General features: G+C 46.4%; 1 protein-coding gene across 1 annotated transcript in view; it reads left to right on the top strand.

Annotated features, from left to right (window-relative positions):
- Window positions 1–15,279, top strand: part of LOC121569229 (carboxypeptidase A6-like) — a 49,438-nt gene that overhangs the window by 19,836 nt on the left and 14,323 nt on the right. Inside the window, exons 2-3 of the mRNA XM_041880025.2 lie at window positions 5,786–5,861; window positions 9,684–9,808. Of these exons, the coding sequence (XP_041735959.1) occupies window positions 5,786–5,861; window positions 9,684–9,808 (201 nt within the window). The remainder of the gene's footprint in view (window positions 1–5,785; window positions 5,862–9,683; window positions 9,809–15,279) is intronic.

Genomic DNA, 15,279 nt, shown 5'->3' with positions numbered 1-15,279 from the left:
AACTTCCTGACTGATGTCTTGAGATGTTGTGTCACGGTTTCGGCCGAGGCTGCCTCTCTTCCTTGTTCGGGCAGGCTTCGGCGTTCGTTGTCTCCGGAATACTAGCTGCCACTGTTGCATGTTTCTATGTTCGTTTGCTTTTGTCTGTTTGTTGTGACACCTGTTCTCGTTTAGTGTAATTAGTGTCCTATAAGTTTCTCGTTGTGTTTGTCTAGTGTTGTGTGTGATTGATTTATTTCTGTCGTGTGTTGTGCTTGTAGAATTACTTATTCGCTCGGTTGAGCTTTACTCCACTGTGTTGGAGCGTTTACGCACCTGTGTAGTGCGCCTTTTGTTTTGTCGCCTTCGTGCGTAGTTTCGCCTTCGGGCAAGTTTGTTCGATTTTTCCTTGTTGGAAATTGCACTAAAGTCTTTTGGACTATACTTCGGTGTCCTGCGCTTGATTCCACCACTACACCCACCTACAGCATTACTGACAAAATCACACACCATCAAGAATGGAATCAGCAGGAGCCGCAGCAGCCCAGGCGACGCTGGAGGACAGGGTCCGTGAACAGAGTGACCAGATCCTGCAGATGGGGTCCGCACTGCAGGAGGTGATCACCACCATCCGAGGCTGGGGGACTCCTCCACCGCCATCCTCTCTGCCAGCACCATCGGCAAGTCAGCCCATTCCCGCTCCGGAACCCAGAGGAGTTCGACTCTCGCTCCCGAGGGCCTACGATGGGACCGCGGCCGGCTGTCAGGGATTCCTTCTCCAGGTGGAGCTGTACCTGGCCACCGTGCACCCGGCGCCCTCGGGACATGAGAGCGTGTCCGCCCTGATCTCCTGCCTTTCCGGGAAGGCGTTGGAATGGGCCAACGCAGAGTGGAGGAGGATCGACGCGGACACCATCACCTACGACGAGTTCTCCCGCCGCTTCAGGGCGGTGTTTGACCATCCCTCGGAGGGGAAAGCGGCGGGGGAGCGTCTGGTCTTCCTCCGGCAGGGGAAGAGGAGTGCCCAGGAGTTCGCCCTAGAATTCCGTACTCTAGCGGCGGATGCAGGGTGGAATGAGCGGGCTCTCATCGATCACTACAGATGTAGTCTACGCGAGGACGTCCGTCGGGAGCTGGCCTGTAGGGACACCAGCCTCTCGTTCGACCAGTTGGTCGGCTGGATAACCTGCTAGCTACCCGCGGACGTTCCGAGGGGGGTCCGTCCATTTCACCCTCCAGCGCCTCCGAGCCGTGCCCCATGGAGCTCGGGGGCGCTGGCGCTAGAGAGAGGAGGGGTCGGCTTACGAGGGGGTCCATCTCCTGCACCAACTGTGGTCGGGGAGGACACACCGCGGCTAGGTGCTGGGGATGGCCTCCTAGGGGAGAGGACGACAGGTCCCGCACTGGGGAGTCCTTCCAGGTGAGTAGGCGCCCCACTCACCCAGAGCTCTCTGTTGCACATTTCTGTATACCTGTGCGTTTTCCACAGGTAGCACCTCATTCCCAGCATAAGGCGCTGGTAGATTCAGGCGCGGCTGGGAATTTTGTTGATAATAAGTTTTGTTTAGCCTTAGGGATTCCCCTTCTCCCTGTTGAAGTCCCTTTCCCCGTTCATGCCCTAGATAGCCGTCCGTTGGGTGCGGGCTTGATCAGGGAGGTCACTGCGCCACTTAGGATGTGTGCGCAGGGGGGTCATCAGGAGATGATTCAGCTATTTCTGATCGACTCGCCTGCGTATCCGGTGGTGCTGGGCATGCCCTGGTTGAGTACCCATAACCCATCTATTTCGTGGCAGGAGAGGGCTCTGATGGAGTGGTCTGCCCAGTGTGTGGGTCGATGTTTGGGCGTTTCCGTAGGGGCTACCTCGGTGGAGAGTCCAAACCAGGTGCCCTCATTGCACGTTTCCCCCTGAGTATGGGGGATTTGGCTATTGCGTTTAGTAAGTCGAGGGCGACGCAGTTGCCGCCCCATAGGCAGGGTGATTGTGCGATAGACCTCCAGGCAGGAGCTGCGCTCCCACGGAGCCATGTGTATCCTCTGTCTCAGGAGGAGAAGAAACCTATGGAGACTTACATAGACGAATCTCTGAGACAAGGATACATACGGCCTTCCACTTCCCCTGCGTCCTCGAGTTTCTTTTTTGTGAAGAAAAAGGATGGTGGTTTACGCCCGTGCATCGATTACCGTGGTCTCAATCAGATCACGGTGAAGTACAGTTATCCACTCCCGCTGATTGCGACCATGACTGAGTCATTGCATGGGGCGCGTTTCTTCACTAAATTAGATCTCAGGAGCGCGTACAACTTGGTGCGCATCAGGGAGGGCGATGAATGGAAGACAGCCTTTAGTACCACCTCGGGCCATTACGAGTATCTTGTCATGCCATACGGGTTGATGAACGCTCCGTCAGTTTTCCAATCATTCGTGGATGAGATCTTCAGGGACATGCAGGGGCAGGGGGTGGTTGTGTACATAGATGACATTCTTGTGTACTCGCCTACCCGAGTCGAGCATGTGGCCCTGGTGCGCAGAGTGTTGCGGAGGCTGGTGGAGCACGACCTGTATGTTAAGGCAGAGAAGTGTCTGTTTTTCCAGGAGTCGGTCTCCTTTTTTGGGGTATCAGTTGTCTGCGTCAGGGGTGAAGATGGAGGTAGACCGGGTGTCAGCCGTGCGTAATTGGCAAACACCAACCACTGTGAAGGAGGTGCAGCAGTTTTTGGGGTTTGCGAATTACTACCGGAGGTTTATCCGGGGTTTTGGACAGGTGGCAGCTCCCATCACGTCTCTTTTGAAGGGGGGTCCGGTGCGTCTGCAGTGGTCTGCTGAGGCGGACAGGGCGTTTGGGAGGCTGAAGGACCTGTTTACCTCGGCCCCGGTGCTGGCGCATCCGGATCCCTCTTTGCCATTTCAGGTAGAGGTGGACGCGTCAGAGGCCGGTATAGGAGCCGTGCTTTCACAACGGTCAGGCGCGCCACCTAAACTCCGCCCCTGTGCTTTTTATTCCAAGAAGCTCAGTCCGGCGGAGCGAAACTATGACGTAGGGGACAGGGAGCTGTTAGCCGTGGTACAGGCCCTAAAGGTGTGGAGGCACTGGCTTGAGGGGGCTCAACACCCTTTCCTCATTTTGACGGACCACCGTAACCTGGAGTACATCCGGGCAGCGAGGAGGCTGAACCCTCGCCAGGCAAGATGGAATATGTTTTTGACCCGGTTTACATTTAAGATCACGTACATCCCTGGGTCACAGAACGGTAAGGCAGATGCACTGTCTCGGCAGTATGACACGGAGGAGAGGTCCGTGGAGCCCACTCCCATACTGCCGGAGTCGTGTCTGGTGGCACCGGTAGTGTGGGAGGTCGATGCTGAGCTCGAGCGGGCGTTACGCACCGACCCTAGTCCACCGCAATGCCCGGAGGGTCGGAAGTACGTTCCGCTCGAGGTTCGGGATCGATTGATCTATTGGGCTCACACGTCACCCTCCTCTGGACACCTTGGTATCGGCCGGACAGTGCACTGTCTTAGTGCCAAGTACTGGTGGCCCACGTTGGCAAGGGATGTGAGGGTTTATGTTTCCTCCTGCTCGGTGTGCACCCAGTGTAAGGCGCCTAGACATCTGCCTAGGGGTAAGTTACTACCCCTGCCCGTTCCACAACGACCATGGTCTCACCTCTCGGTGGATTTCCTTACTGACCTTCCTCCTTCACAGGGGAATACCACTATACTGGTCGTTGTGGACCGGTTTTCTAAGGCCTGTCGTTTGCTCCCCATGCCGGGCCTTCCTACTGCCCTGCAAACTGCCGAAGCACTATTCACCCATGTGTTCCGGCACTACGGGGTACCCGAGGATATTGTGTCTGATCGAGGTCCCCAATTTACCTCCAGGGTCTGGAGAGCCTTTATGGAGCGGTTGGGGGTCTCGGTGAGCCTCACCTCGGGTTACCACCCGGAGAGTAATGGGCAGGTGGAATGCGTGAACCAGGATGTGGGTAGGTTTCTTAGAACATACTGCCAGGACCGGCCGGAGGAGTGGGCAAGGTACGTTGTTGGAAATTGCACTAAAGTCTTTTGGACTATACTTCGGTGTCCTGCGCTTGATTCCACCACTACACCCACCTACAGCATTACTGACATGTTGCTTCAATATATCCACATAATTTTCCTTCCTCATGATGCCATCTATTTTGTGAAGTGCACCAGTCCCTCCTGCAGAAAAGCACCCCCACAGCATGATGCTGCCACCCCCGTGCTTCACGGTTGGGATGATGTTCTTCGGCTTGCAAGCAACCCCCTTTTTCCTCCAAACATAACGATGGTCATTATGGCCAAACAGTTCTATTTTTGTTCCATCAGACCAGAGGACATTTCTCCAAAAAGTACGATCTTTGTCCCCATGTGCAGTTGCAAACCGTAGTCTGGCTTTTTTTATGGCGGTTTTGGAGCAGTGGCTTCTTCCTTGCTGAGCGGCCTTTCAGGCTATGTCGATATAGGACTCGTTTTACTGTGGATATAGATACTTTTGTACCTGTTTCCTCCAGCATCTTCACAAGGTCCTTTGCTGTTGTTCTGGGATTGGTTTGCACTTTTCGCACCAAAGTACATTCATCTCTAGGAGACAGAACGTGTCTGCTTCCTGAGCGTTATGACGGCTGCGTGGTCCCATGGTTTTTATACTTGCATACTATTGTTTGTACAGATGAACGTGGTACCTTCAGCCGTTTGGAAATTGCTCCCAAGGATGAACCAGACTTGTGGAGGTCTACAAATTTTTTTCTGTGGTCTTGGCTGATTTCTTTTGATTTTCCCATGATGTCAAGCAAAGAGGCACTGAGTTTGAAGGTAGGCCTTGAAATACATCCACAGGTACACCTCCAATTGACTCAAATGATGTCAATTAGCCTATCAGAAGCTTCTAAAGCCATGACATCATTTTCTGGAATTTTCCAAGCTGTCTAAAGGCACAGTCAATTTAGTGTATGTAAACTTCTGACCCACTGGAATTGTGATACAGTGAATTATAAGTGAAATAATCTGTCTGTAAACAATTGTTGGAAAAATTACTTGTGTCATGCACAAAGTAGATGTCCTAACCGACTTGCCAAAACTATAGTTTGTTAACAAGAAATTTGTGGAGTGGTTGAAAAACGAGTTTTAAAGACTCCAACCTAAATGTATGTAAACTTCCGACTTCAACTGTACATCTGTAGCTTCAGTACCACACCAATCCACCCACTCTAGAGAGTCCTCAGCCACACCAAGATTCTCTCATGTCACTAGGGAGCTAACAATGGAGAGGAGAACTATAGGAGCTACACTATCATACTGCACAGTGTAGTTCAGGGATCATCAACTAGATTCAGCCGCGGGCAAATCTTTTCTTCAGCGGATTGTCAGGGGGCCGGAACATAATTTCAAATAATTTGTAGACTGCAAATTGACCGCTAGAAGCCCAAACAGATATATTGTTTGATTAAAACATAATCATTTAAAAACTTGCTTACATTTGTATACGATCACACATATCTCTGTATTATGCGTGGGAATAGTTTGGGACAGATTTCCAAAAAATTTTATCAATTGGAGCTGATTTGCAGGTGTTTTTACAGTCTTTTATAAAAATAAAGACAACTCAGGAAACCTGGGGGGGGTGATCGCCCCTGGGCTAAAAAGTTCCTGTGGGCTGCCAGTTGGGGAACCCTGGTGTAGTTAAACTGTATACTAGTTATAATGTACAATGGCCAGTACTCCCTTCAGCAAATAGAACAGAAATGCATAAATGTTACTTAACTCCTTCCCTCTGCTTCTTCAGTGATCAAGTCTTCAGGATAACGCCCAGCAACGAGGGGGAGGTTCAGGAGCTCAAGAAACTCCTGGGAAACATAAAGGTAATGATGTCCTGTCTTTAATAGTCTCACCCTCTCTCTTTTTTCACACACAAACACACACGCGCACACACACACACACGCACACATGCACGCACACACACACACACAGTAATTAACCCACTCATCATCTCTGATAATTATGACACAGTGTTAGTCTAACAACTCCCAGGCGAAGTCACAGAGATACTGACAGTGCTGATGATCATATTTCCCAGAGTCAACGTGTCAACTTGCGTTACGAGACGAGGGAGATTACTCTGTCAGAACAGCAGTGTTATGCAGATTGAGCTGTTTCTCTCTCTCTCTCTCTCTCTCTCTCTCTCTCTCTCTCTCTCTCTCTCTCTCTCTCTCTCTCTCTCTCTCTCTCTCTCTCTCTCTCTCTCTCTCTCTCAATAGATAGATAGGTTTGACTGATGTCCTTTCATAGTGATCTCAATGTACAGTCAGATTTATACCCAATCAACACTTTGGCTCAATCTGTTATCTGTTTGGAAGCAATTACTGATTATGTATTTCAAAATCACTGCGTCGGTTCCAATAGTATGCAGTAGAAATGCCAACTAGTTCTATGCCTGCTCTATATCCATCATGAATCCAAACTGTCTCGGTTCAGTCTCAGTTAGAGTCACACCCAGCGCTAAGAACACAGTATGTTAAATTCCTCTCACGTCTGCTCATGGTCCTAGTCCTCGTAGGACAACTCGGTAACCGGTCACAGAGCAGGTGATGCGTGACATCCCTCTCTGATGTGGTGGTGGAGTGACAGAGATAGTGATAGTAAGAGGGAGACAGTGAGATAGCGAGCGAGTGGTGAAGCGGGGACATCTGCCATTGATGGAACATCTTTACTGAGACAGGGAGACTGGGAGAGGGAGCCTTCCACCATCAGACCATTTTTGTTTCTATGAGAGAAGAAGAGGCCCTTTTCTACATCAATGAGCTCTGCAATCTGAGAGTGTGAGGGAGAGATGAAGTCTCTTTATGTTTACATAATGGGGAGGTATGTTTAGATTGAGTCTCCATCTGATAGCTCAGAGAAATCAATACTGTAGCTTCACCAGGAAGGGAAAATAGGCCATGATTAAACATTCACTGTTTACCATCAACAGAGAACCATAGTAATCATGCTGTTATCAGTGTACTAGACATTCTTCTTCTGACACATTTTACAGAGAGGCAGATGATGCAGTTCATGGAATTAAGAAAGATATCTGGTTCATGGACCGTTGCAGTTGGAAAAACCTGCAGGCTCCTCGGACAAGGCGAGAAGGCGTCTCCTGTGGCCTGTGACATTCCCAACCCATTTGGGAACAATTACACAGCAATGCCAGGAAAAACGGCAACCTTCCTGCACTTTCCTTCCCTTGAAGATAAACTCCCAGCAGAAGGACTGATGTTATTAGTGGAGTATGAAAATGAGTGTGGAACCTGCCTGGGTGGTCAAGATTAATATATGAAAACTGTGCTGAATTGATAAATTCACATTAGATACAGCCGTCCCACTTTTTGTATAGCATGTTTTGCCAGTGGTGGGCTGTTTTTAGTTGTTTTGGCCTATATTGGGTAGTATATCACTGATAGGGGCTATTTGGTAGTGTTTGAGGTACTGTATTGTATGTCTGAAGTGTTTGGGCTGTTATAGTTATCCTTGGCCAAGTCTATTAGGGTTCAGGGTTGGGCTGAACTGTTCTAACAACCAGAAAGAATAACTCAGAGAGGGAATGAGGGACAGAGAGGGGGAAAAGTAAATTGACCCAAGAAGTAGGGATTTATTGTACTGATGGCTAAATAACCGGACATAATTTGATGGTTCCCCCATGTTGGTCTTGGTCTGACCTGAGTCTTTGTCTAAGGAGGGCCAGTGGACCAGGAGAGCCTGGAGATGGTGACTATTGTTTGGACAGCTGCTGCTGAGATGTGTTTTCATTAGCTTATCCGTGCTGCGCCGCGACGACCTCATGCCAAAGTCACACTTCTAACCTTCAGGGAGAGACTGGGGTCAAATAGAGAGAGGAGTGTCACATAATACGTTCAATTGTTGATTCACATCTACGGGTGCCAGTCCACAAAGATACAGAATGGTTGACTCAAAATATGTTGTGCTGGAAATTGTGCCATCATTCAGATACTAGTGGAAAGATGTTTCCATTAGTGCTTTGCCCTTTGAATTGTTGATACTTAGACCACCAAGTGCTATGTCTTATGATAGATCTGTCTAGCTTCTCCTGAAGAACGCATTCTCCAATAGAATTTCACCTTCGTTGCCTTGTGTTGAGGCCAACATGTCTACAGTATGGCTCAGGACTGAACTAATCACTACTGTGGGCCCAGTAGCTTTCATAACTCCATGCCGTCATTGCCATGAACCATATCACAACTACCTCAATTTAAAGGTATCCTATGACAGCAAATAAAATCACGTAAACAATCAAGTCATAAAGGATCTAATCCACAGGGATTCTATTTCCTAATAGAGCCAAGGAATGCATCTATAAGAGCCTTTACTGTAAACAATTATAGAAAACCGTAACTTGGATCCTACAAGGGCCTCATTAAGAGTGAACCATGTTATCTGATAGTGATACACAAGTGATGCTTGGGCATTTGCTGTTTTATTTGTGAGACCAACAAAGAGATGAAGATGTGGAAACATTTACCGTAACAACGGTGCTCTTAGCCATTTGGAAATGAGGCCTTTGACCGTACCCATTTATGGTGGCTGGGAGTAGCAGAGAAAAGCTGAGGACACCATGCCATTCTATACAGTTTATTTCAAAGCGGGTGCATGGCTTTCTGTTAACCATTAAATTAATTGGTCTGTTAATAGGCGTTTGTACTAGTCTGTAGGATTATACTCCCGTGCTGAAACGAGAGCCAGCTGGAGCTATGAGACGCTCAGTTCCCATCAAAGCAAATAACAGAATCGCTGATTAATGCTCCCAAAAAAGTTATATTTTAGAGCAAGGCTGGTATTATCTTTACATAAAACCTTGGTTTTGGAGAGCATCAATGACTGGTCCAGGGTCAACATATCTGTGTTTATTTGGCTGCTAATAGCTGGCTAAAGGATAGGTTATACCAGCTCCAGCCAGCAGTGCTATCTGTTGGCAGGAGCTGAAAGAAGGGGCTTTGCTGCTAACCTGGGGTCAAACAGCAGGGTGTGGGAGGCAGAGGGAATGGCTTGACTGGGCTGTTAATAGGGCCTTGTGGTGTGTTTGTGTGTGTGTGTATGTGCGTGCACGTGCATGTGCATGTGTGTGTGTCTATGTGGTGTGTGTGTGTGTGTATGTGGGTGTAGTCATCAACATTCCCTCAAACTTTACTCGGAGAGCAATATTGACCTGCTGGACAGACTCATCATGCCCTAAGCCATAATATTGATCTAGACTCCAGGTCACAGTGTGCTGTGGAGAACAGCCTTGAATGTTAAAGCTGTGCTATTGTCCATCTCCCCAGAAGCCCTGGGTTTATTAGCAGGAGGAAGCTAAAGCCATTTGTTCAGGGGATGGGCCAATATGTGGTCCTCTGTAGCTCAGCTGGTAGAGCACGGCGCTTGCAACGCCAAGGTAGTGGGTTCGATCCCCGGGACCACCCATACACAAAAAAATGTATGCACGCATGACTGTAAGTCGCTTTGGATAAAAGCGTCTGCTAAATGGCATATTATTATTATTATTATTATATAGTTCTGTTCAGAACTGTGGGTTCATCAAGAGAAGCACGGTTGTTTGGGTGGCGAGAGTGTCTTGCCATGTCGGTGTTTGTATGCATGTGTCCCATGTTCATTTCACTATAACTAACTCTCTCTCTGTTGTCTCTCAGGTGGACCTGTGGCAGCCCAACAGTGCCTCTCTGATCCGAAACAACGCCACTGTGGACGTGCATGTGAGACGGAACAACACGCGAGGGATTCGTGCACGCCTCCAGAAGGAACACATCGATTTTAAGTAAGGGCATTCCCAGCCCAGTGCCCCCCCACCTCCCCCACTCCCCATTTCATATTTTCTTCCCATCAATCATCACAATCAATGTTAAAATGATGGAGTTTATCAAGGCAGGCACAGCCAGAGACTCCCATCATCATCCCTATCCTCAGGGAAGACTTTCTACTTTTCTCTACTGCTCTACTCTATACCTCTCTCTCTCTCCCTCTCTGTCGCTCTCTTTCTCTCTCTTTCTGTCTCTGTCTCTCTCACTCTCTCTCTTTCTCTCTCTCCTTCAGTTGACTGTTCAGATCTATATTATGTTATATTGTATGGGCCATACAGACCTGAGGCTGGTGAGTTGATTGGTTTCAGTATTTACAGTCTGAGAGCCAGTCTGTATTAGAGGAGAAAAGCTATGGGTGATGGGTTCACATGAGGGGACTAAAATATCTAATCGTAGCTGGGGAAATACAATTGTGTGTAGTGATTCCTAAAATGTCACACTTTCAACCACTTTCATTTCTGTCCACAGTTTTCTGTTTTCTCATCAGTGTTAGCTGAGCTAGTGTATGACAATAGTATTAAAAACGTACTCATTTGTGAAGAGAAATAAAGTTATTCAGCCTTCTCTGATGCTATGAGAATAGTTTCTACCAAATAAGTGACAGAAGAATGTGACAAATCGAATACAACAAATTTCGTTTTCTCTTCATGGACAGCAGAGGTTCATTTACTTCCAGAGGGCTGCTGAGCTCTTACACTCACACACAACAGCACTGTCTGCAAGCTGTCTCTCCACACAAGGGAAAAGTCACTGCTCTCTCTGCCTTTTTCCTCACTTGAATAAGCAAACTGATGATAAGAGGAAAGTCATCTAGACTAAAATCACACCCCCAAAGCTTCTTGTACGTGCAGTTATAGTCCCGTGTAGCTCAGTTGGTAGAGCATGGCGCTTGCAACGGCAGGGTTGTGGGTTTGATTCCCTTGAGGGACCAGTATGAAAAAAATTATGCACTCACTAACTGTAAGTCGGTCTGGATAAGAGCGTCTGCTAAATGACTAAAATGTAAAAAAACGTTATCTGAAGCACCAAGGACTTTTTCTTGTTGTTTCGCTGTATTTTAGACCATAGAAATACCAAGACAAGAAAGGGCTTTTCAGGAAACATGTTCCCCATAAAACAATGTACCCATCAGACTCACACTCCCCTCTCTCTCTCTCTCTCTCTCTCTCTCTCTCTCTCTCTCTCTCTCTCTCTCTCTCTCTCTCTCTCTCTCTCTCTCTCTCTCTCTCTCTCTCTCTCTCTCTCTCTCTGCCTCTGCCTCTGTTTCTCTCTTTCTGTCTCAATTCAATTCAATAGACTTTATTGACATGGCAAGTTACATTTCTTACATTGTCAAAGTACACATATAACAACAACAATGGGACCAACAGCACTAAGGAATCAATAATAATAGTAGTAGTAGTAGAAATGGTATTACTATTTAACAGCAACTACAACAACAATATTAATGTGAATAATAATACAATAAAGCAATAGTAGTAGGTCAATCTCAACATGACTGAAAAGCCACATGGCATGTGGTATGAAAGCCAAAACAGTACAAAATGGCAAATATTATTGACATTACATTGTACTTTTCACTGGCTGTCCCTCAGGTTGTGGAAGGAGGACACATTTAGGCTTTTCACCCAATAAATATTGGATTTTTTCTTTAACTATTATAGTTTCAAATTCTTTGTACTGAATGATAATTTTGGGGAAGACAGATTCTCTTAGGTCTGAGTATTTGTCACAGTGTAATAAGAAATGCAGCTCTGTCTCTACCTCTTCCCGGGGGCAGAATGAGCACAGCCTGTCCTCTCTGGACAGCCAGCTTTGCCTGTGACGACCGGTCTCTATGGCCAGGTTGTACTCACTGAGTCTGTACATAGTCAGTGTTTTTTTAGATAGTCTGCCACCGTGTACTGTCTGTTTAGAGCCAAATAGCATAGAGGTTTTATTTGATATTTTGTCGTGTCTTTCCAATTTTTCTTTTTGCTTTGTAATAATTTGGTTGGGCCAGATTTTCTGAGTACTGTCCTGAGGCTCTATGGGGTTGGTTTGGGTTAGTGATCTGAACCAGCTGGCTGAGGGGACTCTTCTCTTGTTTCATCTCTTGACATTGTAAGGCTGTGTGCTGAAATTTTTCGGGGTCTCTTGTTTTTAGATGGTTGTAAAACGTTATGGCTCTTTTTTCAATTCGAATAAGGAGGGGGTATTGGCCCAATTCTGCTCTACATGCATTATTTTGAGTTTTTCTTTGCACTTGCAATACACTCTTGCAAAACTCTGCATGCAGTATTTCGATAGGATGTTTGTTCCATTTGGTAAAGGCATTAGTAGAGAGTGGACTCCATACTACATTCTCTCTCTCTCTCTCTCTCTCTCTCTCTCTCTCTCTCTCTCTCTCTCTCTCTCTCTCTCTCTCTCTCTCTCTCTCTCTCTCTCTCTCTCTCTCTCTCTCTCTCGCTCTCTCTCAATTCAATTTAAGGGGCTTTATTGGCATGGGAAACATATGTTTACATTGCCAAAGCAAGTGAAATAGATAATAAACAAAAGTGAAATAAAAAATTAACTAAATCAACAGTAAACATTACACTCACAAAAGTTGAATAAAGACATTTCAAATGTCATATTATGTCTATATACAGTGTTGTAATGATGTGCAAATAGTTAAAGTACAAAAGGGAAAATAAATAAACATAAATATATGGGTTGTATTTACAATGGTGTTGTTTCTTGTGGCAACAGGTCAAAAATATTGATGCTGTGATGGCACACTGTGGTATTTAAAAATTTGATTTGTTTTCAAATTCTTTGTGGGTCTGTGTAATCTGAGGGAAATATGTGTCTCTAATATGGTCATACAGTGAGGGAAAAAAGTATTTGATCCCCTGCTGATTTTGTATGTTTTGTCAGAAAAACGCATGTCAAAGATGTTATAAATTGATTAGCATTTTAATGAGGGAAATACGTATTTGACCCCCTCTCAATCAGAAAGATTTCTGGCTCCCAGGTGTCTTTTATACAGGTAACGAGCTGAGATTAGGAGCACAATCTTAAAGGGAGTGCTCCTAATCTCAGTTTGTTACCTGTATAAAAGACACCTGTCCACAGAAGCAATCAATCAATCAGATTCCAAACTCTCTACCATGGCCAAGACCAAAAAGCTCTCCAAGGATGTCAGGGACAAGATTGTAGACCTACACAAGGCTGGAATGGGCTACAAGACCATCGCCAAGCAGTTTGGTGAGAAGGTGACAACAGTTGGTGCGATGATTCGCAAATGGAAGAAACACAAAATAACTGTCAATCTCCCTCGGCCTGGGGGCTCCATGCAAGATCTCACCTCGTGGAGTTGCAATGATCATGAGAACGGTGAGGAATCAGCCCAGAACTACACGGGAGGATCTTGTCAATGATCTCAAGGCAGCTGGGACCATAGTCACCAAGAAAACATTTGGTAACACACTACGCCGTGAAGGACTGAAATCCTGCAGCGCCCGCAAGGTCCCCCTGCTCAAGAAAGCACATATACATGCCCGTCTGAAGTTTGCCAATAAACATCTGAATGATTCAGAGGAGAACTGGGTGAAAGTGTTGTGGTCAGATGAGACCAAAATGGAGCTCTTTGGCATCAACTCAACTCGCTGTGTTTGGAGGAGGAGGAATGCTGCCTATGAACACAAGAACACCATCCCCACCGTCAAACATGGAGGTGGAAACATTATGCTTTGGGGGTGTTTTTCTGCTAAGGGGACAGGACAACTTCACCGCATCAAAGGGACGATGGACGGAGCCATGTACCGTCAAATCTTGGGTGAGAACCTCCTTCCCTCAGCCAGGGCATTGAAAATGGATCGTGGATGGGTATTCCAGCATGACAATGACCCAAAACACACAGCCAAGGCAACAAAGGAGTGGCTCAAGAAGAAGCACATTAAGGTCCTGGAGTGGCCTAGCCAGTCTCCAGACCTTAATCCCATAGAAAATCTGTGGAGGGAGCTGAAGGTTCGAGTTGCCAAACGTCAGCCTCGAAACCTTAATGACTTGGAGAAGATCTGCAAAGAGGAGTGGGACAAAATCCCTCCTGAGATGTGTGCAAACCTGGTGGCAAACTACAAGAAATGTCTGACCTCTGTGATTGCCAACAAGGGTTTTACCACAAAGTACTAAGTAATGTTTTGCAGAGGGGTCATATACTTATTTCCCTCATTAAAATGCAAATCAATTTATAACATTTTTGACATGCGTTTTTCTGGATTTGTTTGTTGTTATTCTGTCTCTCACTGTTCAAATAAACCTACCATTAAAATTATAGACTGATCATGTCTTTGTCAGTGGGCTAACGTACAAAATCAGCAGGGGATCAAATACTTTTTCCCTCACTGTACCTTTGGCAGGAGGTTAGGAAGTGCAGCTCAGTTTCCACCTCATTTTGTGGGCAGTGTGCACATAGCCTGTCTTCTCTTGAGAGCCAGGTCTGCCTATGGCGGCCTTTCTCAATAGCAAGGCTATGCTCACTGAGTCTGTACATAATCAAAGCTTTCCTTAAGTTTGGGTCAGTCACAGTGGTCAGGTATTCTGCCACTGTGTACTCTCTGTTCATGGCCAAATAGCATTCTAGTTTGCTCTGTTTTTTTGTTAATTCTTTCCAATGTGTCAAGTAGTTATCTTTTTGTTTTCTCATGATTTGGTTGGGTCTAATTGTGTTGCTGTCCTGGGGCTCTGTGGGGTCTGTTTGTGTTTGTGAACAGAGCCCCAGGACCAGCTTGCTTAGGGGACTCTTCTCCAGGTTCATCTCTCTGTTGGTGATGGCTTTGTTATGGAAGGTTTGGGAATCTCTTCCTTTTAGGTGGTTGTAGAATTTAATGGCTCTTTTCTGGATTTTGATAATTAGCGGGTATCGGCCTAATTCTGCTCTGCATGCATTATTTGATGTTTTACGTTGTATATTGAGGATATTTTTGCAGAATTTTGCATGCAGTCTCAATTTGGTGTTTATCCCATTTTGTGAATTGTTGGTTGGTGAACGGACCCCAGACCTCACAACCGTAAAGGGCAATGGGTTCTATAACTGATTAAAGTATTTGTAGCCAGATCCTAATTGGTATGTCAAATTTTATGTTCATTTTGATGGCATAGAAGGCGCTTCTTGCCTTGTCTCTCAGATCGTTCACAGCTTTGTGGAAGTTACCTGTGGCACTGATGTTTAGGCCGAGGTATGTATAGTTTTTTGTGTGCTCTAGGGCGATGGTGTCTAGATGAATTTGTATTTGTGGTCCTGGACCTTTTTTGGAAGACCATTACTTTTGTCTTACTGAGATATACAGTCAGGGCCCAGGTCTGACAGAATCTGTGCAGAAGATCTAGGTTCTGCTGTAGGCCCTCCTTGGTTGGGGACAGAAGCACCAGATGATCAGCAAATAGTAGACATTTGACTTCAGAT

The sequence above is a fragment of the Coregonus clupeaformis genome, chromosome 7 (assembly GCF_020615455.1).
Source record: "Coregonus clupeaformis isolate EN_2021a chromosome 7, ASM2061545v1, whole genome shotgun sequence".
NCBI classification, from domain to species: domain Eukaryota; kingdom Metazoa; phylum Chordata; class Actinopteri; order Salmoniformes; family Salmonidae; genus Coregonus; species Coregonus clupeaformis.
The sequence above is the reverse complement of the archived record's forward strand: the minus strand, read 5'-3'. Positions and strand labels throughout refer to the sequence as shown.